Source organism: Malaclemys terrapin, chromosome 8, assembly GCF_027887155.1.
Source record: "Malaclemys terrapin pileata isolate rMalTer1 chromosome 8, rMalTer1.hap1, whole genome shotgun sequence".
In the NCBI taxonomy this organism is placed as follows: domain Eukaryota; kingdom Metazoa; phylum Chordata; order Testudines; family Emydidae; genus Malaclemys; species Malaclemys terrapin.
The window spans coordinates 56,586,364-56,613,698 of NC_071512.1; the positions used below are offsets into that span (position 1 = coordinate 56,586,364).

Sequence of the window (27,335 nt, forward strand, 5' to 3'; positions counted from 1 at the left end):
CTGCACGGGGGCATTATCAGATTGTCTATGGTCCTGCAATCAAGAGAAGCCAGTAAACCATTGTCACAGAGGGGAGAAGAGGGAAGCAACAAAGTTCTGGGAAGCACTTCAGAGCTCTCTTGCCTTTATCACATCATCTGTAGTCAAGTATCAGAGTAGCAGCCGTGTTAGTCTGTATCCGCAAAAAGACTTTTCCGTGGACGAAAGCTTATGCTCTAATAAATTTGTTAGTCTCTAAGGTGCCACAAGTACTCCTGTTCTTTTTTTGTAGTCAAGTAGTGTAGGCCCCCGCAGCAGGAAAAAAGAGGAAGTGAAATCTTGCAGAAACCTCTGAGTTGCACATGGATTCAAAATTACATTGTAAGCTGCCCTATGTTGCTTTGAAACTGGTTCCACTGTGAGGATCCCGGGGCTCATCCACATTACAATTAGAAATGGGTTAAGGGGGATGTGAAACACAAAAAGAACTGAGAGGCTGCTCTGTTTTACTTCGTTATGAAGCAGAAAAAAGGCCTAAATAGGGCCTGTTAAAGAACTTTTCCCACAGGAGTTTTACATTAGAAATTCAGGGTCTTGACTATCTTCAAGACCCTATGGATGACTGGAGAAGTGGCAGGCTTATGGCATGAGTGAAACTGACCGAGATAGGAAATTATTCAGATGATTTAAAAAAATTTGGGAGTTGGGGGTGAGGGTGTGAAGGTTGGTGGTTTATGTTATCTTGAACACTTGGGAGAATAACGCTCTTTGATAAAATGTCAGCACCCTGTTCCTTCAAATAAGGGCTAGGGAAACTCCTTAGGGAGTTCTCCAGCAAAAACAAGGAGGATCAGATTTAAGAGTTTGATATTTCTAAAACTAAATAATTAGAAAATATTGGATTAATCTAAAGAGAGCGAGCACACACTTGCACAACCCTCGTTTTTCCCCTTTCCGTGTCACCTTTAAGTATACCCAGGCTCCGACATGCTCATCTGATATGGGCACAACTACTAACATTCAGCACATCCACAGGGCAGGCATTTTTCCTAGCACAACTGCGTCTCTTTTGGACTAGCCTCGCCACCACACACCAGGCTTGTTTCAGGTATATTGTGGGAAAATCTGTGCATATGTCCACATATTCGCTCACGTGCTAATGTGTGTTTTACAGGAGCCCCTGTGCTTTGGGATGTCCTCTCATACAAAGGCCTGATAGGCTGGAGACAGGGCCGGCCCCAGCTTTTTTGCTGCCCCAAGCGGCGAAAAAAAAAGAAAAGAAAAGAAAAACGCGATTGAGTTGCTGCTGAAGTGCCACCGAAGTGGAAGACAGGGAGTGAAGGACCCGCCGCCGAAGACCAAAGCAGGCCGATTGAGCTGCCGCTGCCGCCACCCCGGACGTGCCACCCCAGCAACAGACAAACTGCCGCCCCTTTTTATTGGCCGCCCCAGGCACCTGCTTCCTTCACTGATGCCTGGAGCTGGCCCTGGCAGGAGAAGTGGCTAATCCAGTTACACCAACACAGTCAGGCAGTTGCATGTACAGTGCACAAGAACTATGCAGACTCCAGTTTAAGCCCAGAAACTGTTGCAGACCCGCTTATAGCATACCCTCATGGCTAGGAACTGAGGGCCAGGCTCAGCCCTGGCATTAGAAGTTGACTTTGATGGGAATTTGCAGAACTGAATTTGATCCTGTGTGTGGACATACAAACCGTGTGTGGAGTCAGCCATGTTACAACCTACATACAAACTTGGAAAGAACATTGCAGTGAAACTTGGCTGAGATTCAAGTTCCTATGAATCCTCAAATTGGGTAGATTTGGTGCAATTTGGAGTTGCAGAACAAAAAGCTCAGAAACTCTAATTATTTTCACTGATTAAATGCAGAGCCACCTGCGCTGCTGCACTTCCAGTGTTCTGACACCTCGAGATTTAAAAACAAGTGCTTGTTCTGTTTCATTGTAGGAGCCATGATGTAAGGCCTCAATACAAAGCTATTTGGGGATGTGGAGCAAAATCTGAAACTGAGGCCACCCACCCTTCCATAAACCCTGATGATAGGCCCAGAGGTGGTAGGGTTGGCAAGTGCGCCCACCCTGCAGTGGCAGTTCTCATCCCGTGGGGCTGGACCCAGTTCCTCACTCCTGGCACACGGGGGGTGCAGTGCTGCTCAGATTTGGCCTGGCCATCTCTTTGTCATGATGGACGGGTGCTGGGCCAAACCCGAATGATGCTACAACCTCGTGCAACAGGTTACAATGCCAGTCACTCAGATTTGGCCCAGCTGTCCTTCCATCATGACAAAGGGAGGGCCGGACCAAATCTGAACGATGCTTCAACCCTGTGCACTAGGTTGCAACACCATGCAGTTTGCAGATCCTCTGGAGTTCCTCGGGCAAACTGCACCCCCTCCAGGTGGCCCTGTTACAGATGCACACAGGGAAAACCGGTCAGTGGGGGTAGCCTCCCATACCCACCAGCTTAGAGACATATTAGAGAAAAGCTCTGTCAGTTACATAACTCAGCACTGCTAACAGGAAGGAGAGAGTCAAGCAATAAGGCCATTTCAAGGATTCCTCCAAACATAATCTCAGGGAGGAGACAAGTGATGCCCAGGAAGTGAATTTTCATTTGGTGACCAGATGCTTAGCAGTACAAATCCTAGTGACTTTAAGCGAGTTCATGCACACAGAGCACTATAAATCTCCACGTGACAAACATACTGATCATGCTCGGTACTTATGTAGCATCATCCACCTAAGGATCTCAGTGTGCTTCCCATTCTCAAAGCACTAATTAATAGTCAAAAATTCCTTGTGAAGTAGGTCATATTGGTATTATTAAAGGTGGGTTGGTCCGTTGGTATTTTTAAAAGAAGTTTGTCTTTTTTTGGTTGTGCATGATCCCCAAGCAGCTTGTGATCTCCCTTGGATTTATCTGTGATTTGAAATTACTCAGGGAAACCCTTGCCCCATCAACCATGAATGAGCTGTTCATTGTCCATAGTTAGTTACCTCTGATAGGATACTTAGGTCACATGGTACCATTTCTGGTAGCTGATTGGAGCTGAAATAGGAGACGGAAGAGGCTTGGTGCCTGGGAAAGAACTGGCGGTGAGGAAAGGGCAAGAAGAGGAGAAGGAGCATGAAGGGGAGAAGATAGAGCTGAGGCCCACTGGCAGCATAGGGCAGGCTTGCACAGCTGCTGCCCATGGCCGTACTTGTTCTGTGGATTAAGGTCTCCGACACTGTCAATACAGCTTCATACAGGAAAGTTAAAGGGATGGGAGATAAAGGAGAAGAGGAGAGGCAGTGGTCACTAGAATAAAAGACTTTAGCCATTCAGAAGCACCCTTAAAGTTAAAAGAAGAACAGGAGTACTTGTGGCACCTTAGAGACTAACAAATTTATTAGAGCATAAGCTTTCGTGGACTACAGCCCACTTCTTCGGATGGCTGTAGTCCACGAAAGCTTATGCTCTAATAAATTTGTTAGTCTCTAAGGTGCCACAAGTACTCCTGTTCTTCTTTTTGCGGATACAGACTAACACGGCTGTTACTCTGAAACCCTTAAAGTTAGTCACAGTCCGGCACAGCTGTGTGACAACGAAGAGTCCAGAGAGGAGACTCCCAATTTAAAAAAGGTTTCTGAGAAATACAACCGCAGAAAAACACATTGACCAAATGTTACTGAAGTCCGCTAAGTTTTAGGGGTGTATGTCAGGGTAGAATTCAACCCACTGCCTTTAAGTATTAATCTTTGAACTGAAGGGAATCTGCACATCTCCACTGAGTAGCCTTCCCTGCCTGTGAGCTCACCAACATACCTGCCTGGCGGCTTGAGAAGGCAAAGACAATGATGTCATCAAAGGTCCAGGTGTAGTCCTGGTGTGGGGGGTAAAACATCAGCTTGTCCGAAGCCTCTTTCCTCAGGTCAACGAGGAATGTGGAGTGAACCATCGGGACAGCAAAACAGCCCAACCTCTTCCATTCCCTGATCAGGGCATAATCCGGTGTCTTTCTGTAATAGCCCTGAAATGTGAAGATCCAGCACTTTATTACCATGAGACATTTCAAATGACTAGCCTACTGACTCTTTTCAGTAGAGCTTGACCAGTGCCAAAATCCCAGGTCCTCTCATTCCCAATTTTTGGGGCTGTTTGACATCTGCACTTGGAACTGAATTTCCCAAATTGCCCCACTCTTTCTTATGGGCTGACCCAAACCCCTGGGTACAAGTACCCCCAAACCTTACAGCATGACCCCATCTTCCCTTTTCAGCAGCTAATGGAGACCTAAGCTGTACTACTGCAAAGTTCCTTGGCGGCAAAGCTTCAAAGCCAGCCTGGCCAGGTGTTACTCCCTGACTCTCTAAAACCTACATTTGCACACACATCTCCAAGACTAATCCTGCAAAGTGCTGAGCACCCTCAACTTCCACTGAAGTCAATGGGAGAGGAGGGTACTGAGCAGCTCACAGTATCAGGCCCTTCCCTAATTACGGCAATCCCCTTAAAAATCAAATCCCCTTTCTGCTCCAGGGCTGTCAGGCAGACACAACGCTGGTCTTGATACTGCATCCGTTGAAGTCTATGGGAATTTTCTCATTGTCTCAATAGCAACTAGAACAGGCCCTTTGTCAACAATGGGACAGATTCCTCCCACTAGAAACTGGGTGGGTTCAATTGGTCTTCTTCCTGAATCTCTGGGCTAGCTGTGCCAGAGGGTGGATTCACCCCAGGGCAGAACAGCTTTAATGTCCACTTGGGATTTCAGGGGGTTCCACCAAAGGGGTTTGCCTAGGACAGATGCTTGATCAGCATGTTACTTGTGTCTGCCTCCCAGGTGGACCTTCCATCAGTGTGGGCTCACAACCTGGGTTGTGGTGGCTTAAATCTGGCCTTTGCCCATGTAATGCTACTAACACAATCAGTGATGGAAATAACAACCTAATACTCAGGCTGAGGCAGTCCTAATACATTGATCAGATGTCTGAACAATGACAAGGACTGGCGTGGATCCATAGCAAATTCTGGTCTTCTTAAAATAAAATAATAATCATAAAATAAACAACAACAATCCTAATTCCTGAATGTTCCACAAGTATCCCAGCAAACAGACGTAAGTTGAGCAAACACCTTTCGGTGCCTTTTCTCTCTCTCTCTCCACGTAAGTTGTGCATCATCAGGAAAGGCTCCAGCTTGTCAGTTTTGCTGCCAAACCTTCCAACAGTTATTTTCCTGAGAAGTAGATGTTGAGCTCTTCAGCTGTCTTTGGATTGCTACTGTTGCTCTGCACTGTTGCTGCTGCTGCACCCTGCTTTTCAATGCTTGTTCTAGCCGCTATTCCTGCACTAGTCCCCAGAAGAAAACAGACCAAGAGGAGTGTGAAACCATTGGGCTAGAAGTGTAAAAACTAGGAGTGGCCAGAAAAAAAAAAAAGTGGATGTTTAGTTTTCACTCTAACCATTATTTACCAGGAAGTCTGTAGATCATAGTTTCATCTTGTTTTTCTTTTCTTTACTGTCTTTTCTTAGCTAACATCAATAATGATGGAAAACTGGAAACTTGTTACCAGAGTTGTAGAATTCTGTGCCAAATCCTCTGCTGGTGGAAACTGGCTGTGATCTATTAAAGTCGACCGAGCAATGCTGATGTATGTCAGCTGTGAATCTGATCCCTTCTTTCTGAAGGCTTAAAGGGATGCTACCACCAGGATTCTCATACATTTTTAAACTTTCTTTATCCATATGTTTACTAATAACAATTCCTAATAACAAACTCAAGAATTGAAGAAGTTTAGGATGCTGTCCTGCAATTTTTACTTACATGAGTAGTCTTTAGTCTGGCCTGTAATCCCAGTGATGTCACTGGGAGAATAAGGAGTTACAAAATTGGCCACAGAGTAAGGAAGAGCAGGAAGTTCTTTCTACACTTTTCCCTGTAGCGCCAATAAAATTAATAATGAATTTCTGGATTTCTCTTCAAAATATTAAAACAAAGAGTTGGGTCAGGGCAAGACTATAGAATTGGAAATATTTATATGTATGAGTCAGAGCAATTAAGGAACCTGAAATTAAATTATTTTCTCTGAATCTGAAAATGTTTCTGTTTAATTAATTCTCTTGCAAAACTCATTTACGGACAAGGAGACATTTATCAACTTTGGAATCTCAATCTCATTATGGCCCTAAAAATATAATAATTTCTAGAGTGTGCAATATTTTTGTTAGTAATATATACCAAAGTATAGATAGGGAATAAATTATTAGGAGTGCCGTGAACAGAACAGGGCTTGAGTCTCCTCTCTAAATCAGTTTCTGGAATACTGCACTGTATAAATCTGGTCGAAGTGCAAGGAGAAATGCTCACACAATGGAGTAGTGTATGGAGAAGAGTAAACTCTTAATTGATTTGTGCCAGAATACTGGAAAAACCAGGCTAAAATTATGTATCCGTGGTATTTAATTTCATTCAGATTACACAGAACATAGGGAATCACCTCCCATAGACATCAGTGCAACTGTGGGTATACTGGTATGTATACTTGGTGGGATTGGGCCATTACACATTATTTTTTGGTTACAAACAGCCTCAGTCATAAAACTTGCTCAGTCTCCTCAGGATTTAGCCTTTTCTAAGGAGGAGCCCCAGCTAAGGAAACAGGCCCCAGAAATTTGCCTGTGCTCTATATCTAGGCTATATGCCACTTTGCTCACTGCCATCATTTGATGATAACACAAAACCAGCACCTCAAAATGTTGATTGCATTGAACATTGTAACGTCCACTTGGGGTCAGCTCCAAGAACCCCAGGGAGCAGCAGCCAAGTTCTCTGATGTCTACAATAATGGATGGCCGCTGAGTTAACTCTGCTCCTGTCTCTCTATTTCCTTCATATCAGCCCCACCCGCCTCTACAGACCTTCATGCTCCTGGATGATTAATGAGAACTCTTCCCCCACCCTCCCACACACACCTGCTTATTAATCCTCTGAGATCCCAGCCCTTCAGGAGTATTCGAAGAGCCACCGATTCCCACATGAATAAAACCCCTCATAATCCCCAACTACATCCCCACCCACCCCAATTGTCCTCTGCCTGCCATGCCAAGACTCTAATGGCTTTTGCAGCTGGTTGACCCCATGCTGCTCCCCACAATGAAGCAGGAGAGCAGGACCCAGCAACAGAAGGAGGTGGGGCAAGGCTCAGAGGCAGAGGAAGGAGGAAAGGTTCCAAGCCAGAGAGAGTCAGAACAGCAGAAGCTTAGGAGAGGATTCCCTAAAAGCTTTCCCTCCCCCATTTATTCCCAGGATCCTGAAAAGACCAAAGCTTCCCCTGATTTACCTCCAGTGTCTCCTACTGTAATGATGTTTGCAACTCTGCCTCTGAGGAAGGAGCAAGCTTAGGTGGCTGCCTAATGCTCAAATCAGCCTGATTTGCATCACAGGTGGAGCAGCATCCCTTCAGAATAGAGAGCAGTCTGCACTGCAAGGCAACTCAGGAAGACAGCAAAATTGACGTGGGGCCCACAGCATCATAGGCAAATGTGGGGTGAGTGGAGCCTGGTTGTAATAACTCGGCCAAATGTGATGTGAGCAGAGCCCTACTGTAATAACAGGGCCTCCAAATTTACCCTAATAGTGAGTTTACTGTCAAAAGGATGCAAAAGTTCTTAAGACATCACAACAACCTATAATAACAAATGTTGATGGGAAAATGTATGAAAACCAGAAAGAGAGAGAAAGAGCACGAGACTAAATTAGTCCAGACAAAAAGGGCCTTCTCATATGGTTTATGGACTGTGTTAAAATCATGCTTGGTAGAAACATAAGATGTGGAACCAGAAATTAATGAACCAAAATTGGCATGTCAGAAACTAGACCTAATTGGTGGACAAAATAATGAGGAGATGGACTATTCCACCCAACGCTCCCTTTTTGGGTCTTTAAAGAAAGAGACTTTGGGGGGAGAATACGAAAGAAGAGATGGCAGCTACTGGAGTGAGTGTCACCATCATGGCTGCCAACCCCACCGTTTCCCAGGTCCCTGGGTCTCCATCACTTTGATCCTGAGAGATGTCCTGACCAGACCAAACTAAAGAGAGAGGGAGCCAGACAACATCACCACTTTTACCAGCTCCAGCTGAACCCTAGATACCACCTGGGATGAAATGGGATTGGACTTTAACTGCAGCAGCAACAGCAGCAGAATCTCCATCTCAGCTCAACTAACTTCTCTTTTCCTCAAAAGGACAGTTATCACCATCTTTGATACCATCTGTAAGGGTGTGGACTCACCTCTGCGGCGCCTCCTGCTGGTCTCTGTTGGGAATTAGCTCTGCCAGCCTTGGAGCACCCTCTGCAGGCCTGTGATCCGCCTTGCCGCTGGCCCCGTGCCCCTCCCAGGACCCCGGTGCCCCTTTTCTCTGGGTGCTGCCCCCTGGCAGTAACCCCTCAGTCTTAGGATCTCCCCTCCCCAGGGAACCTCCACCCACTATCCCCACCTCGCTTCAGTATATGGCTACTGCCAGTCATTGCCTAGCCCCCACGCCCTGGGGCAGACTGCAGTATCAGCCTACTCATCACCGGCAAGGTTGGGTTTGGACCTGCTGCTTTTGCCTACCCCTGGGCTGCCCTCTGCAACCCCCAGTACCTGTTGGTCTTATGCTAGGCCACAGCCTGGGGCTTTCCAGGCTGGAGCTCCCCAGCTTCTCTGCCTTTCCCCAGCCCTGTTCCACTCAGGTACCCTGTCTCTAGCTCCCTGCAGCCAGGCCCTTCTTTCTCTGAATACAGAGAGAGAGTTCTTCTGGGCCTCTGGCTCACAGACTTTTATAGGGACCAGCTGGGCCTGACTGGGGCATAGCCCAGCTGTGACTACTTCCCCAATCAGCCTAACTTCTCCCTGCCACAGCCCTCTCCCTGGCTGTTTTAAGCCCTTCAGGGCAGGAGCGAGGTAACCACCCTGCTACACCATCTAAGACAGCGAGAGGGTAATCCGAGCGAGGGCTGTCAATTTGTTTACATTTCTATGGCTGCCCACAGCTCCCAGTGGCCATGGTTCACCATTCCCGGCCAATGGAAGCTGCGGGAAGCGGCGTGGGCCGCAGGGACATGCTGGTCACCACTTCCCACAGCTCCCATTGGCTGGGAACAGCGAACTGCAGCCACTGGGAGCTGCAGGCAGCCGTGCAAATGTAAACAAACTGTCTTGCGGCCTGCCAGTGGATTACGCTGAAGAGCCATGTGCGGCCTGTTGGCCGCAGGTTACCCACCACTGATGTAAGAGATGGTCAAACAAGGGGGGGTTTCCTTTTAAAACTCTCTCCAGCTCAAGGGAAAGGGAACCAGGGTTGTTGTTAAAATGAAAGCCTCACTGAACACTTTGCATTTCAACTGCTTTAACTGTTTTTCCTTCTTTTTTGTATTTTTAATAGGCAGGATTTTTAATGGTGGGTTTGCTGAGATCACTGTAGACCAAACACCGAATCTTGTTTAACACTGTTTAATGCTGGACAGTAACTGGGTTATGTTAACATCCTTGGGCCCCTATATTCCACCTAAATTAATACAACACCCCAGTGAAAGCTCACACATGAGGCAGCCCCCAACGCTGTTCACTAACCCCATTGAATACATGACTTGCCTGAGGGGTGATACCACACCAGAAATTAGAATAGAGAGAGCGAGACTCCAGCATTGGTGCCACCACGGTCTTGTTCTCTGCTATCATCAGGTTCAGGGTCTCTGGGTTGGTGAGCAAGTTATCTGCGTCTACAAACTAGAGAAGGAAAAGGGAGAAAAGACTTTTTCAACACCAGATAAAGTACCGGTAATAAACTTTTACAATGTTCCTTCCTAGGAGAGGCGGTGGTTGAATGGCTCACGAAATTAGCAATGGGCTAGAGACACTTTTGCCTCTAAGTCACTGATCTGAATCCAATCTGGGTTGACAGTCACTTTAGTTGTTACCATCTGATGGCTACTGAGAGCCCATGTGAAAGGAGTTGATGGGCTCGGTCTATTTCCCAGTGGACAAGCGTCCACTATAAAAATACCACATCTAGCAGTGGCACTAATTAGCAGCTTCTGTGGAAAGGCCACTGAATGGGAAGAGAGACTGAACTTGCTTCTTCTCCTAAAGGAGATCATGAGGGAGACTTGCACTGCCAGAGCCCACGCTGGATGTTATGTGGAGAGACAGCAGCATTGGCTCCTCAGAGCAGGCACTCCCCACCCGTTTGGAGTCCGATACAGAAAGACTGTTGATCACTGCTGTAAAGTGGCTCAGATCCCACCCTTCCATGTTGTTCTGCCGAACTTCTTTCTGATGTCACCAAACTTCACTGATAGGTGCCTTTTTTAGAATCCTGCCGGCTATCACCAGCAGAACTACATTCACTGGCAAACATAGTCCAGTCTCTGTGAGCGGATCCCTGGGCACATGCTGAGCCCCATTGTACTCAGCGGGGCTCTGCACATAGATCTAATTGCAATACTGGGGCCTCACACACACAGTCTGTTGCTGATCAGATCAGCTGATTCCACAGGTGTTTTTCAAGCCGAATTCAGAGCAAACAAAGAGCTCTTCTTTTAGAAGGGAGGAACTTTTGGCAGACATTTGTGGGACTGATCAGAGCTCAGAGATGGTTTGTTTCTGCCCACTTCCCCCACTCCAAGCATGGCTGCAGAATGACTGCCTGAAAGTGTTCTGCCCAACTGCAGTTAATAAACCAAACCTCTCTTTTACCATGATGTAGTCTGACCACTTTTCTCTTGCAGTTCGCAGAGCTGCCTGCCTGAGTTTCATAACATGGGTAAACCTGGAGCTCGGCCAGTGTTTTGGCCCAATTTCATCGGGGTAAGACCTATGAAAGAAAAACAAACAGTTACTGCCTCCTGGCTCTGTCCATGCTGCAGCACCCCTGGTCATTACATTTCCCTTCTGACTTCAGCGTAAAAGGAAAACAGACAGTCACCTCAACTGACCCAGGCGGCAGGAGAGCAGAAATGAAAAGGCAGGTTCTGAGGAAAAGTTTATTCCTGGAGTTTGTACACAAGGCTCTACAGAACACACCGTGCTACAGCATTTCCTGCCTCACACGTGGCTATGGTGAAAAAGGGGTGATGTCAAAAACAGCTTCTCATTCAGTAGGCCAGATTCTCTGCTGGTGTAAACCAGTGTCATTCCACTGAAGTCAGTGCAATCATGTGGATTTATACCAGCTGAGGATCTGACCTCATATAGCTGCTCCCTGCTAGATATTAAGAGTCACATCTGTTCACATTACTCCCCTACACCCAGCAAAGCCAACACAGCTCACGGAGAGTAATCTGGATTCTTTCATGGCTTGTACATCATTAGCCATTGTTACCTAAGGCCAAATCCCGATAAACTAACACTTAATGCTAAACTTAATGGGACTAATCTTGTGAGTCAAGTTACACATGTGCTTAATGGTTTTGAGGCTTGGAGTTTGTGTTCTGATAGCAGAATCTTCATTACTGATGAGGATGTGGGAGAAAGAAAGAAACCAAGGGCCAGATCCTCAGCTGATATAAATGGATCAGACTCCACTGATCTCAACAGTTGAGGAGCTGGCTCTGAAAAATTCATATTCACTAAAAAGCAAAGTTTTTTTTACAAAACCTAAAGGAGAAAGTTTCCAAGATTAAAATTAAAAAAGTCCAGTGGAAAGAGGATTGTTATTGAAAATTAAGCAAACATTGCCCTGCAAGATTTGCAAGACAAACACCAGAGCACTATGTTGTTGAATAAGACCCTGAATGCAAAAGTGATTGCATACAAATGTGAATTCGGTGTCTTTGTCCAACCTGGGAGAAATGCAAAAAAGTTTTTTAAAAAAACAGCGCAAAGGATGGAAATTAAATTATATTTTTAAAATCCTCTCACTTTCATAATCTGAAATCTTGTTAATAGGTGAAGATTTTTGTTCTTTAATATGGATGTCAAAAAAGGTAGGACAAAAAGTAAAGACAAGTAGTAATGGGTTTAGTCTGCAGCAAGGGAGATTTAGGTTAGATATTAGGAAAAACTTTCTAACTCTAAGGATAGTTAAGCTCTAGAATAGGTTTCCAAGAGAGGTTATAGAATCTCCATCATTGGAGGCTCTTAAGAACAGGTTGGACAAACACCTGTCGAGGATGGTCTGTGTTTATGTGTTTCTGCCTCAGTGCAGGGGCTTGGACAACCTCTCGAGGTCCCTTCCTGCACTAAATTTCTATGATCTTCTTTAAACTCAACAGTGTCCCTTTAAGTATCAACTTAAGTACTATGGCGGAGAATGGTTTGGAAAAGTCATCTGAGGGAAGGGACCAGAAGGAGACCCCATCGACCGGAAGGCATGGAATGCATTGTCCTAGGGGTGGGGGTTCCATGACCACCAATCCCAAGAGGAGGAGACAGGTGGTGGTGGTCAGGGACTCCCTCCTAAGAGGGAAAGAGTCATCCATCTGCCGTCCAGACCAGGAAACTTGAGAACTGTGCTGCTTGCCTGGAGCTAGAATTCAGAATCTGACAGAATGTCTGCTGAGACTGATCAAGCCCTCGGACCGCTACCCCTTCCTACTTCTCCATGTGGGCACCAATGATACTGCCAAGAGTGACCTTAAGTGGGTCACAGCAGACTACGTGGCTCTGGGAAGAAGGATAAAGGAGTTTGAGGCACAAGTCGTGTTCTCATCCATCCTCCCTGTTGAAGGAAAAGGCCCAGGTAGGGACCATCGAATTGTGGAGGTAAATGTGTGGTTACGTGGGTGATGTCGGAGAAAGGGCTTTGGATTCTTCGACCATGCGATGTTGTTCCAGGAAGAAGGATTGCTAGGAAGAGATGGAATCCACCTAACGAAGAGAGGGAAGAGCATCTTCTCAGGCAGGCTTGCTAACCTAGTGAAGAGGGCTTTAAACTAGGTTCACCGGGGGATGGTGACCTAAGCCCGGAGGTAAGTGGGGAAGTGGAATACTGGGAGGAAACAAGGAGAAGGGTGCAACAGGGGAGGCATCCTGATTCATACTGAGAAAGTGGGGCAATCAGCTGGTTATCTTAGGTGCCTGTACACAAACGCAAGAAGCCTGGGAAAGAAGCAGGAAGAATTGGAAGTCCTGGCACAATCAAGGAACTATGATGTGATTGGAATAAGTGTTGGTGTGGTAACTCACATGACTGGAGCACTGTCATGGATGGGTATAAACTGTTCAGGAAGGACAGGCGTGGGAGAAAAGATGGAGGAGTTTTCCTGTATGTAAGGGAGCAGTATGATTACTCAGAGCTCCAGTATGAAACTGGAGAAAAGCCTGTTGAGAGTCTTTGGGTTAAGTTTAGAGGTGAAAGCAACAAGGGTGATGTCGTGGTGGGTGTCTGCTATAGACCACCAGACCAGGAGGATGAGGTAGATGAGGCTTTTTTCAGACAACAGAAGTTTCCAAATGACATGGGGGGCTTCAAATCCGCCTGACATCTGCTGGGAGAGCAATACAGCAGTGCGCAGACAATCCAGGAAGTTTTTGGAGAGCGTTGGAGACAACTTCCTGGAGCAAGTGCTGGAGGAACCAACTAGGGGCCGTGCTCCTCTTGACCTGCTGCTCACAAACAAATTGGTAGGGGAAGTAGAAGTGGATGGTAACCTGGGCAATAGGGACCAAGAGATGGTTAAGTTCAGGATCCTGACAAAAGGAAGAAAGGAGAGCAGCAGAATATGGACCCTGGCCTTCAGAAAAGCAGATTTTGACTCCCTCAGGGAACTGATGGGCAGGATCCCCTGGGAGGCTAATATGAGGAGGAAAGGAGTCCAGGACAGCTGGCTGTATTTTAAAGAAGCCTTATTGAGGGCACAGGAACAAACCATCCCGATGTGCAGAAAGAATAGCAAATATGGCAGGTGACCAGCTTGGCTTAACAGAGAAATCTTCAGTGAGCTTAAACACAAAAAGGAAGCTTACAAGAAGTGGAAACTTGGACAGATGAATAGGGAGGAGTATAAAAATATTGATCGAGCATACAGGGGTATAATCAGGAAGGCCAAGGCACAATTGGAGTTGCAGCTACCAAGGTATGTGAAGGGTAACAAGAAGGGTTTCTACAGGTATGTTCGCAACAAGAAGGTGGTCAGGGAAAGTGTGGGACCTTTACTGAATGGGGGAGGCAACCGACTGACAGATGATGTGGAAAAAGCTGAAGTACTCAATACTTTTTTTGCCTCGGTCTTCACAGACAAGGTCAGCTCCCAGACTGCTGCAATGGGCAGCACAATATGGGCAGGAGGTGAGCAGCCTTCAGTGGTGAAAGAACAGGTGAAGGATTACTTAGAAAAGCTGGACATACACAAGTCCATGGGTCCAGAACTAATGCATCCGAGGGTGCCATGGGAGTTGGCTGATGTGATTGTAGAGCCAATGGCCATTATCTCTGAAAACTCATGCCGATGGGGGGGAGGTCGTGGATGACTGGAAAAAGGCTAATGTAGTGCCCATCTTTAAAAAAGGGAAGGAGGAGAATCCAGGGAACTACAGACTGATCAGCCTCACCTCAGTCCCTGAAAAAATCATGGAGCAGGTCCTCAAGGAATCCATTTTGAAGCACTTGGAGGAGAGGAAGGTGATCAGGAACAGTCAACATGAATTCACCAAGGGCAAGTCAATCCTGACCAATCTGATTGCCTTCTATGATGAGATAACTGGCTCTGTGGATATGGGCAAAACGGTGGACATGATACATCTTGACTTTGGCAAAGCTTTTGATATGGTCTCCCATAATATTCTTGCCAGCAAGTTAAAAAACTATGGATTGGATGAATGGACTATAAGGTGGATAGAAAGTTGGCTAGATCGTCGAGTTCAACAGGTAGTGATCAACGACTCGATGTCTAGCTGGCAGCCTGTATCAAGTGGAGTGCCCCAGGGGTCGGTCCTGGGGCCGATTTTGTTCAACATCTTCATTAATGATCTGGATGCTGGGATGGATTGCACCCTCAGCAAGTTCGCAGATGACACTAAAATGAGGGGAGAAGTAGATATGCTGGTGGGTAGGGATAGGGTCCAGGGTGACCTAGACAAATTGGAGGATTGGGTCAAAAGAAATCTGATGAGGTTCAACAAGGACAAGTACAGAGTCCTGCACTTAGGACAGAAGAATCCCATGCACTGCTACAAGCTGGGGATCGACTGGCTAAGCGGCAGTTCTGCAGAAAAGGACCTGGGGATTACAGTGAACGAGAAGCTGGATATGAGTCAACAGTGTGCCCTTGTTGCCAAGAAGGCTAACGGCATATTGGGCTGCATTATTAAGAGCACTGCCAGCAGATCGAGGGAAGTAATTATTCCCCTCTATTTGGCACTGGTGAGGCCACATCTGGAGTATTGTGTCCAGTTTTGGGCCTCCCACTACAGAAAGGATGTGGACAAATTGTAGAGATTCCAGCGGAGGGCAACCAAAATGATTAGGGGGCTGGGGCACATGACTTATGAAGAGAGGCTGAGGGAACTGGTCTTATTTAGTCTGCTGAAAAGAAGAGTGAGGGGGGATCTGATAGCAGCCTTCAACTACCTGAAGGGGGGTTCCAGAGAGGATGGAGCTAGGTTGTTCAAAGTGGTGGCAGATGACAGAACAAGGAGCAATGGTCTCAAGTTGCAGTGGGGGATGTTTAGGTTGGATATTAGGAAAAACTATTTCACTAAGAGGGTGGTGAAGCACTGGAATGGGTTATCTAGGGAGGTGGTGGAATCTCCATCCTTAGAGGTTTTCAAGGCCTGGCTTGACAAAGCCCTGGCTGGGATGATTTAGTTAGGATTGGTCCTGCTTTGAGCAGGGGATTGGACTAGATGACTCCTTAGGTCTCTCCCAACCCTAATCTTCTATGATTCTATGATTCTAAGTAAATGATAGTTTCCCTCAAGATTCCTTCCTCGGGCTTGCACTAATTCCCTGGATGGAAAATTACTGAATATTGAAAGCCAGGGACAGAGTTTTGACCAGGGTTGGAGCATGTTTCCGTGAGTCTTCTGGAAAATAAGGAACCAATCTTTAATTCATTGTACCTTTCAGGGAGATTTTTTGGGTGTGCAAGGAAGGCAGGCTCACATGGGAAATGACTGAATAGAACTGCTTTTTGCTGATAGGTCCCCATCTGGCAAAGTCCTTAACTTTAAACACATGAGTATTCCCACTGAAGTTAAAGATGTGCTTAAGTGCTTTGCTGAGACAGGGCCTTAAAGAATCTGAGTGTAAATCCTGCAACAATCATTTGTTTAAACCACCATTGGTTTAAAAATTTCTATAATCTTGATATTGAAACCCCCAAACTGTTTAGGAAATCACTGGCCATGATACTCACTGAGGCTCCTCCATAGGCCTCCACTCCACATAATGATACAGTTTTTGCACATTCTTCAGCCACTCTCTGAGGATCTCTGTGGTGTTATCAATGTTATGGTCAGTGGCTGCCCTGGAGAAATAAGGGCACAAAGAATCCCATTAATGTAGGATCTGAATAACAGACACAGACTGGACAGGGTAGGACCAGATTCTTTCTTGACAAAGAAATGCCCTCAAATGGCCGGACATACATTGTGTATAAACAGTAAAGTGCACCTGTATTTTGGCTGGCACCCCTGTAACTTTCCTCCTGTCCTGGCCTAGGACAGATTAGGCCTGCCAGGAGCTCATATAATCTGCACTGGAAGTGTGTGTATAGTTCCAAATCCTGGTAAGAGACATACATACAAATCCATTCAACCCCCCCTTAGGATTCCCCTCGTGGGATTCTCTCTGCAGCACCTGTCCGGGTATGTCTACACTGCAATTAAAAACTGCCAGCTGGCCCGGGCTAAAAGCTCGGACTCAGGAGCTGTTTAATTGCAGTGTAGATATTAGTGCTCAGGTTTGAGCCCTGGATCTAGGACCCTGTAAGGTGGGAGGGTCCCAGAGCTCAGGGGTCCATAGGAGAAGGCCCGCGGCTTCTTCAACTGTTTCTGCCACCCGCTTTTCTGAGGTTGAATGTGTGCACTCGTGTTGTAAGAATCGGGTATAAAATAGCCCCAACTGAAATCAAATCTCAGCAGGGTAGATTCAGCCCTTCATGCTCCCTAAGCTGAGCACCACTTTCCTATTGCTCTATTTCCAATGCAATTTACTATGATTGGGTCTTTTGCAGGAAACCTGACAGACTGGAGTCCTGACAGATTCACAGTAACATTAAGGATCCCACAGCACTTTTCCTAAGAGCTGGGATTTGCCCATTGGCATTGGACAAAATATTCCCTATCCTCAAAGCCATGCAGCGGGCTGAGTACTACCATGGTCCCAGAGGCAGACACATTTCAGTGGCACTGTACGGGGCAGATCCTTAGTTGTATAACATAGCATAGCTCCATGGACTTCACCCTGCTGAACCTGCTAAGGATCTGCGCCCTCTGTATTTAATTTATGCAGCGCTTTGAGATCTTTCAGGACAAGTTCTTAGGTATTTTTTCTTACAATATTATATGACCTTATGAGACACAAACAAGGTCTGATTCTTCTCTTGTTTACACTGGTTCCATATCAGTGAAGCTTTTGTCTCCAGGGAATTTACCCGGTTTAGTGAGAGGAAAATCAAGCTGAGAAAGAATTAAATAGCTTCAGGACAGAAAGAAAGAAAGAAAGAAAGAAAGAAAGAAGTAGCCCAGTGCCAATCCTAGGAGTCTTATTGGTGCTCCTGGTTTCCCTCAATGAATATAAAAAGCCACGGCCTGTAACAGAAGACAGCAGTGGTTTTAGCCAGCTGCACCAATAACTTCAAGGGTTGTCTAACATTTACAATCCACATTCCTAAAATATCAGGGCACTCTTTTTAGTGGCCCTGCATTAGCAATCATTTGTGTTGCAGTAGCACTTAGGAGTCCCAGTCGTGGGACAGGCCTCCATTGTGGTAGGCACTGTATAGACATAGAACAAAAAGACATGCCTTCCCCTAAGAGCTTCCAAGTGTGTCTCCCTTCACATTTTACAAGGTCCTAGTTACTCCTGATGACAGGGGAGGTTTTCAAGGGAGAGTTAGGCACACAATATGGTCAAGACAGGTTGTGTAGGTACCTAACTCCCCTTTGTGCCTTTGACAATATCCCCCAATTTTTCTATCCTGCTGAGTACATGTAAGGGAGAAGAAGAGGGTTTGACTGTAGTTTGGAGAGGGGAGTTGAAGCTCTGGCTCTGGGGTTGGGCCAGCCCCTTTATTACCGTGGAGCTGCTCTCTCACTTCACGCCAACGCCGAGTGTGGACTCTTTCTCCACTCAGCCCTGAGAACTACACAACCCCAGAATGTCAGCAGTATTGACATTCACGGGGAGAGCAAAGCGAAGGAAGTAGGAAGAGATCGAGATAGTCATTAACAAAGGAAAAGCAATTTCCTTTAAAAAAAATGAATATGAGGGAACGTTCCCTTTCCCAGCTGTTGATATACAGACATGAGGTCTGTTCTTGGAGGCTGGAAAAGCAGCTCCCCTAGGAAATAAACGCGGGCTAGCTGAACAACCGTCCTTATGGATTAAGCAGACAGACACATAGGCTGTGTTTTACAGAGTTACAGCAATTCCCCCGTTAGCAGCTAATTCACACTTATATCAATAGTGCCTCCTTGCTTGCTCCAGTCCAAGCGTGGAGACAGAAGTCTGCTCATACTGTCTGTTAGTGCAGGGATGCAACTATAGGGTTCTACAATGAGCTCCATAACTGTCCTCGTTTTTGAGAGAGGTGCAGCGCACACAGACCACATGTTCAGCATGCGGTGCTCCATGTTGTGCCAAGATGGAGCACTTTTTGAAAATAAACACTTGACTTGTGCTACACTAATTGCTGGAGTCTTTCATAAAACATTGCGATCAACACAAACACAAGTTTATGTGACAAAAATGTATTTGTGATCTCAGTCCAGTTCTACTGGACAAGCGTCCTCTTCACAAAAGCCTCCATAAAAAGCTGCACTAGCTGGCACTCGCCAAAGGGAGGCTGAGAGGTGAAATGAAATGGAAGCTGGTGGAATGGCTAGGTCATCAGAGAGGTCACTAGAGGGAAGCCTGCATAGCTGGAGCCTATGCTGTACCTACTCTGTGGGTTAGGGACTAAATCCTGTTCCCATTGGAGTTTTGCCAGTGACTTCACGGAGACAAGGATTTGGCTCAGATAAAGGATTTCAGTCTCCAGGTGTGTCCATCCAGTGGCATTTATAAGCCTTAAACTCTCAAACACAACAAAGTTAGTCACTTCTTGGATCACACATGCTCGGTGACTAGCAATTTGGCAAACCTTTACTTTTTCCAATTTAGAGCTTTAAAAATAGGCCATTCCCAACAGCTATTTTTGTTATTGTTCTCAGAACTATTTACATTTAACACCATTAAAAGTCAGCATTCACCCATTGTTTACACACAGTGGTATCTTACCGCAGCAGTATGCATCCGCCCTTGGGATAAGAAGTGACTGTGGTGTCTCCAATATCTCTGTCTGGAAACAGTGGGGAAATCTTGACTATTTTATGACACCAACTGCATAAAAACCAAACCACCAACACCAAAAACCAAACAAAACATCAACACAGGTTTCTACTGTTTCTACATAAGTTTCCCTTATAAACTCTGCTTTTCTGTAATCACACAAGCAATCTCTGCCACAGTCACCTTTTAGGGGAGAATGGGACATCGAGTAGGTTGCAGATTGGTAATACAATCCAGAGCTTTTTAACCTCAGCGCTCCAATTCTAACTTAGAGGTTACTCTCCCATTGTTTCCCATGGCATAAGGGAAAGGAATCTGATAGTCTCAGTCCAATTCCAATAGCACAGAGGTGTCCACATCACGAAAAACACCATCATCATTTGCTTCCTAACTGGCTGTCTGGGGTGGTACACTGAATGGCCATGGAGAATGGGCTATACTCTCCCCTACAGAAACAGTTCCTGCCAGAAGGGGGTTGAGGCACATTGACAGGGCAATTTGTGAAAAGCATATGCTGTACTTGGTCTGTCTGAACAAACATGGACTAATTTACTAGAATGCTCTGTGGTGGTGCAGGGATAAATGCAAGTGACAGAGGACTCATTGTGAGGATGCACAGTTTCATACTAGCTAGTCCTGATGCTTCAGTTACACACAATATTCTCCACTGTAAAGGAGCCTTCTTTGTGCTCAAACTATTGACATTTTAAAACTCATCCTGAATGCAGCTCTGCACTAAACAAGCCTCTTTTGAAAACTGACACTGAGAAAACAGCTTGATTTTTTTTTAAAGCAGCATTTGCTTGGGCGTATTGGTGTTGCCCTGACCCCAGCTTTCAATGGAGTTTCATGAATGAGAGACAACTTCTAAGTTCAAAATTTCAGCACAGTTCACACCCAGTATGTAGACAGCACACAATCCTCATTAAAGTTCAACGGTGACCAGCCATAAGGTCATATTAAGAATGATGACTGGACTGCCCCCTGCTGGTGTAAAGTAGTAAAAACAAAATCAAACCCAGATTTCTGTAGCTACAGATAGCTACAGATCCTAAAACAGGCACCCAGATTCTGCCTGAGTGCTGCATTAAAACAAGTTTTCAGGAATTCCACCAAATTTGCATCCCATGGAGCAGATGGCAAAAGTCCCTAACTCCATTGTTAATATGGCCAGGCTGGCACAGAGCTATAGTTCCCAGCATACAATGCCCCATCCTGATCCAATTGGTCAGGCTAACAGAGCTGCTTAGCTAGACATGGAGCACTGTATGCTGGTACCTGTAGTCTGCACGGCTTGCATCACTGTATGAAAGAGTAGAGTGGCCTGGGGCCATGTTGATGAACTCACTAGACCATCTTAGCCATTCCTGTCCTTTGATTTACCTAAACTGTAGTAGAATAACCTATACAATATTGCCAATTCCAGACATTCAAAAATCATGATTTGAGCCCCCCAAAACCATGAGATTGGCTGATAAGCCATGAGATGTTTTAAAAAAAATAAAACTTGTTCTTATGGTTTCTCAGCCTCTAGGGTGCACTCTGGTCATGTTTTCAAGATTTTCTCTGCAACCACGAGGGTTAGAAATTTTCATTTAAAAAAGACAGTAAACTAAGTGACCACAAGCACCGGTCATTCATACCCTACAAACTACTGTAATAATCTTACTACAAAATATGCCTTATGAGATATCATTTGAAAACCAATAATTCACTGATCATTAACATTCTTGGGTGTATGGATGCAGTGTGTATTAAGAGTTGTGGATATATGCTGGACTTATTAATAAAGTGTGTTTAAACCAGGCATATGAAGGAAAGTTGGTAAACAGATCTTCCTGAGACAACGGAACGTGTATTTGATTCTCTGACCATCCCGCAATTCAGGCAGACACAATGAAAGTCCATTTTTACATACACCTCTATCCCAATATAACGCGACCGGCTATAACATGAATTCGGATATAACATGGTAAAGCAGCGCTCCGGGGGGGCGGGGGGGCTGTGTACTCCAGCGAATCAAAGCAAGTTCGATATAACATGGTTTCACCTATAACGCAGTAAGATTTTTTGGCTCCCGAGGACAGCGTTATATCGGGGTAGAGGTGTATTAGGTAAACAGTGCAGTTAGGTTAAAAAGCTGCTTTTGTCTCTTTACAAGAACAAATGAATCTTATTATTTCTCTGAGCTGCCCAGGAGAGGGCTAGACAATTACAGAGCACATGGTTTTGGGGGAACTCAGGACTGAGAGTCTGTTGGGTCCCCTTGCTGGTTGTAACCAAGTCTGGTGGAAGCCAAAGTGGGGCCATGAGCTGTGGACAGGCAGCTAGAGTGAGAACTGCTGAACCAGGGCTGTCAAGCACACAGATACTTCAGGGTGTGACCTGTAGGCCTGGTAGGCTGATTATGAGAGTCCCACGCTGGCTGCTACAGCAGCAAAGCATTGTAAGTAGGGCTGTCAAGCAATTTAAAAAATTAATTGTGATTAATCATGCTGTTAAACAATGATAGAAAACCATTTATTTAAATAATTTTGGATGTTTTCTACATTTTCCAATATAATGATTTCAATTACAACACAGAATACAAAGTGTACAGTGCTCACTTCATATTTATTTTTATTACAAATATTTGCACTGTAAAAAACAAAAGAAATAGTATTTTTTAATTTACCTAATACAAGTACTGTAGTGCAATCTCTTTATCATGAAAGTTGAACTTACGAATGTAGAATTATGTAGAAAAAATAACTGTATTCAAAAATAAAACAACGTAAAACTTTACAGCCTACAAGTCTACTCAGTCTTATTTCTTGTTCAGCCAAACAAGCTTGTTTACATTTGCAGGAGATACAGCCGCCTGCTTCTTGTTCACAGTGTCACCTGAAAGTGAGAACAGGGGTTTGCATGGCACTGTTGCAGTCAGCGTCACAAGATATTTACAAGCCAGATGCGCTAAAGATTCATATATCCCTGCATGCTTCATCCACCATTCCACAGAACATGCATCCATGCTGACGGGTTCTGCTCGATAACGATCCAAAGCAGAGCGGACCGATGGATGTTCATTTTCAACATCTGAGTCAGATGTCACCTAGGGTTACCATATTTCAACACTGAAAAAAGAGGACACTCCATGGGGGCCCTGGCCCTGCCCCAACTCCACCCCTTCCTCGCCCCTGGCCCGGCCCCTTCCCCACCCCCATTCCAACCCCTCCCCCAAAGTCCCTGCCCCAGCTCTGCCCCCTCCTCCCTCCCGCTCTGATCTTGGTTGGGGGTTGCTAAGTGCTTCCCTGCTCCCCATTCGCCCTGCAGCCCCCCCGCCCCTGCAGCCTGTGACCCCTGCTCCCCACTCGCCCTGCAGCTCCTGCACCTCCCCACCCCTGCGGCCTCTGTGACCCCTGCTCCTCACTCGCCCCCCCCACTGCCCCTGCAGCCTCTGCGCCCCCTGCCTGCCCTGCCCCTGCACTCCCTGCCCCTGCGGCCTCTGTACCCCTGCAGCCTCTATGCCCCTACCTGGCCTGCTCCTCCTTGCCCTGCAGCCTCTGCACCCCCCCCGCCTTCCCTGCTCCCTCGCTCACCCAGCAGCCTCTGCCTGGCGGGGGCTTCGGAGGCTCAGCGGCGACTGGGGCGGTGCGGGTTCCTGCAGCCCCGGCACACGCCGCCTCCTTCCTGCCGCCGACGAGCATGTTCCCCAGCCTGTCCCCGCTGGAACAGCTCCTGCGGCGCCGGGTTCTGAGCCGTGCACGGCGACGGGGCCGCAGGAAAGGTCCCCCAGTGGCCGGGGGTCCCCGCCCGCGAGGGAAGCCTGAGCCACTGTCTGGGCCCGGCCTCCCTGTGGTCCTGCGGGCTCGGCTGGGGGGCCGCGGTCCGCCTGGCCTGCGGGGGCAGCAGCGGCCCCTCCGCCGCCTTCTGCAGCTGCGCCCCCCCGCCCGAGCTCGCTACAATGTAGCTGGGGCGACTGGGCTGCGCTGCAGACCCGGCGGATTGTGCTGGGGCCGGGCGGACCCTGGCTTATGCCTCCCTATTTCCCCGGACATGTCCGGCTTTTTGAAAATTCCCCCCGGATGGGGATTTGAGCACCAAAAAGCCGGACATGTCCGGGGAAATCCGGACGTATGGTAACCCTAATGTCACCTGCAGAAAGTTGATTTTCTTTTTTGGTGGTTCGAGTTTTGTAGTTTCTGCATCGGAGTGTTGCTCTTTTAACACTTCGGAAATCATGCTCCACACCTCGTCCCTCACAGATTTTGGAAGGCACCTCAGTTTCTTAAAGCTTGGGTTGAGTGCTGTAGCTAACTTTAGAAGTCTCACATTGGTACCTTCTTTGCCTTTTGTCAAATCTGCAGCAAAAATGTTCTTAAAATGAACATGTGCTGAGTCATCATCAGAGACTGCTATAACATGAAATATATGGCAGAATGCAGGTAAAACAGAGCAGAAGACATACAATTCTCCCCCAATGAGTTCAGTCACAAATTTAATTAACACATTATTTTTTTAACAAGTGTCATCAGCATGGAGGCATGTCCTCTGGAATTGTGGCCAAAGCATGAAGGCACATATGAATGTTTAGCATATCTGGCACATAAATGCCTTGCAATGCCAGCTACAAAAGTCCCATGAGAAAGCCTGTTTTCACTTTCTGGTAATATGGTAAATAAGAAGTGGGCAGCATTATTTCCCGTAAATGTAAACAAACTTGTTTCTCTTAGCAATTGGTTGAACAAGAAGTAGGACTGAGTGGACTTGTAGGCTCTAAAGTTTTGCATGGTTTTGTTTTGAGTGCAGTGGGTAGCTCAGTGGTTTGAGCATTGGTCTGCTAAACCCAGGGTTGTGAGTTCAATCCTTGAGGGGGCCACTTAGGGATCTGGGGCAAAATCAGTACTTGGTCCTGCTAGTGAAGGCAGGGGGCTGGACTCGATGACCTTTCAAGGTCCCTTCCAGTTCTAGGAGATGGGATATCTCCATTAATTTTTTTTTTATTTTTTATTTTTAAAACAAAAGAATCTACATTTGTAAGTTGCACTTTCATGATAAAGAGATTGCAATACAGTACTTGTATGATGTGAACTGAAAAAATACTATTTCTTTTTGTTTATCATTTTTACAGTGCAAATATTTGTAATAAAAACAATAATATAAAGTACACTTTGTATTCTGTGTTGTAATTGAAATCAATATATTTGAAAATGTAGAAAAACATCCAAAAATATTTAATAACTTTCAACTGGTATTCTATTGTTTAACAGTGAGATTAAAACTGAGATTAATTTTTTTAATCACAATTATTTTTTTGAGTTAATCGTATGAGTTAACTGCGATTAAGCGACATCCCTAATTGTAAAGCATCCAAGGTTGCAAGGTAAGTGGTGACACAACCCCTCACTGATCTGGATTGCTAGGGTTACCATATTTCAGCAAGCAAAAAAGAGGACGGGAGGAGCCCCGCCCTAGCCCTGCCCCCGTCCTGCCCTAGCCCCGCCCCCGCCCCTCCCACTTTCCGCCCCCCTCAGAGTCCCCAACCCTCCCCCCGCTCCTTGTCCCCTGACTGTCCCCTCCTGGGACCCCTGCTCCTAATTGCCCCCCAGAACCCCACCCCCTACCTAAGCCTCCCTGTTCCTTGTCCCCTAACTGCCCCCTCCTAAGACCCCCCCACACCCTAACTGCCCCCCAGGACCCTACCTCCTACCTGTACCCTGACTGCCCAAAACCTTATCCACACCCCTCCCAGAAAGCCCCCCCAGAACTCCTGGACCCCCCCCGTCTCTTGACTGCCCCCTCCAAAACCTCCCTGCCCCTTCTCCGACCCCCTGACCCCCTTGTTGTTGGCCTTTGCCTAACGTCTCTGTGAGCAGTTCATCCCGGCAGGCTGGCTGGCAGGGGAGGAGGAGCGGGGGAGGAGCTCCAGACTGCCGGTGTGAACTGCCGGAGGCGATCTGTGAATGCAGGGAGGGAGAGAGGGAGGGAGTGATCTCTGCTGCAGGGGAGGCAGAGGACGTGCTCTCTCTGGCTGTCGGAGCCCCATGTAAGTGACACCATCCGGCTGGCTGCCCTGTTAGCCGCGCGCGCTCTGCATGGGGGGGGAAGTCCGGACATTTACAAATTCCCCCCGGACGCTATTTTTAGCTCAAAAAGCTGGACATGTCCGGGGGAATCCGGACGAATGGTAACTCTAGGATTGCACTCCAAACCATAACACTAAAATTCACGCACAATAATGAAATGGCTCCAGGAGCTGGGGATTGAAGTAAAGCATGAAATACTTGGAGATGTGATCATGGATCTCACAAGAATGGGCAACAGTGCAGAGCCAAGGGAAAAACCCTGGACTACCATTTTCCCCTTTCAAAAGGCTCCCATTGACATAAAGGGTTTTGGATCAGCCCTCAATGCTTTAAGGCTATGGCAATAACAGGGCTGATGATGCCCTTATTGAAGTCAATGGCAAAACTCCCATTTAGTACAACAGAAACAGGCCCACTCTGACTATGGTAGTTCTATCCAGTGCACTGTAATCAGACACCTGACAGACAATTCCCCCAATTCAAGTAGTAACGTGCTCTGCTTGTGACTATCAATAAGGGTAAAAGTTTTAACATTGAATGTCCTTTCTCTTGAAGGGGTTAAGTCAGGTCATTCACCCTTGCATTAAAAGGGAGATTTTAAAGTCCAAAGCTAGATTTGGTTAACAGAAAGGTTTTGTTAAACATTCTCTTACAGGGCTTACAAGTCACAAAAGTGAATCTGATACTCTACTTTCAGGCCTGGTCCACATGGGAAATGTTACCAATTACACATAACTCCCCAACGCAGACACTCTTATCCAATCTGAATGACTTTTTTTCAGTTTAACTAAAACCCCTTCCCAAGAATTGAAATCTAAACCAAAAATGCCGCTCTTACACTCTAATAAGAGTGTCCAGATGGGGAGTTATATCAGCATCAACTATACTGGTTTCAATTTACAACGTAGCTTATACCAATCTAATTCTGCTATGTAGTTCAGCCCCCACTGTCCAAGCTAAGTGAAATACAACCTCCCCATCCAAAAAACCCCAACCAACCCTAAGTATCACAGATGGTGAAAATAAGCAAGCCATTTTAAAACTTTCACAGATGTAATTAACGTATTACTGACAGGGGTAAGGAAAATTGCTGTTATAAATACTGCATAGTATTTTTAGCCTGATGTCTCTTTAAACTTAGGTTTTGTGTGTGTTAATTTAGGTTCTGGCAATTCTGTCCCTCTCCCTGCAAAAACAACAAAAAAAAGAAGGTATAAAAAATTCCATCAACTTTTCACTCCTTTAGCACCCTATTTTGAATTCTCAAATTATTTACAGTTTATTTACCTCAAGTGTGGTGTTGGAAGAGCACAGGAGAATATTTTGCTATTTTTCACCACTGCAGGAAAGGTACTGTCGGGCAGGAGGAACACTGTGTGCCTTTTAGCCTCCCAGTTTCCATGCAGCATTGTAACACATGCGGTGGAAAAATCTAACACAAGTGGCCTGCAGTAGTTTTCCTACTGCATTTAATATTCCCTAACTCTTCACTTGGGTAGGCTGGGAGGAAGAGCTTTTACTGATGGTGTTCACTGTAGTTTTAAAATATTACATTGGAAAGCAGATTAACAACAGTAGGCAACTGATTTTCCAAAATAGAAGAAAATGGTAAGAGCAGCTTCTCTTTCTTTACATGACTGCTTAAAAGGTTCTTAGACTTTTTACAGTAAAGATCAAATAGTGGAACAGTTAACCAAAAGCCTGATCCGGCACAAATTACCGGTAAGTCAACTGGCGCTTTACGTTGAGACTCTAGAGCTGTATACAAAAGGCCATTACAGTAGAACCTAAGAGTTAGAAACAC

General features: G+C 46.1%; 1 protein-coding gene across 2 annotated transcripts in view; it reads right to left on the reverse strand.

Annotated features, from left to right (window-relative positions):
* Nucleotides 1–27,335, reverse strand: part of COLGALT2 (collagen beta(1-O)galactosyltransferase 2) — a 98,625-nt gene that overhangs the window by 21,955 nt on the left and 49,335 nt on the right. Inside the window, exons 2-5 of one of the 2 annotated variants that reach the window (XM_054036400.1) lie at nucleotides 16,327–16,437; nucleotides 10,727–10,844; nucleotides 9,623–9,757; nucleotides 3,808–4,012 (exon numbers count right to left, since the gene is read on the reverse strand). In XM_054036400.1, the coding sequence (XP_053892375.1) occupies nucleotides 3,808–4,012; nucleotides 9,623–9,757; nucleotides 10,727–10,844; nucleotides 16,327–16,437 (569 nt within the window). The remainder of the gene's footprint in view (nucleotides 1–3,807; nucleotides 4,013–9,622; nucleotides 9,758–10,726; nucleotides 10,845–16,326; nucleotides 16,438–27,335) is intronic. The other variant, XM_054036401.1, reaches the window with a different exon arrangement.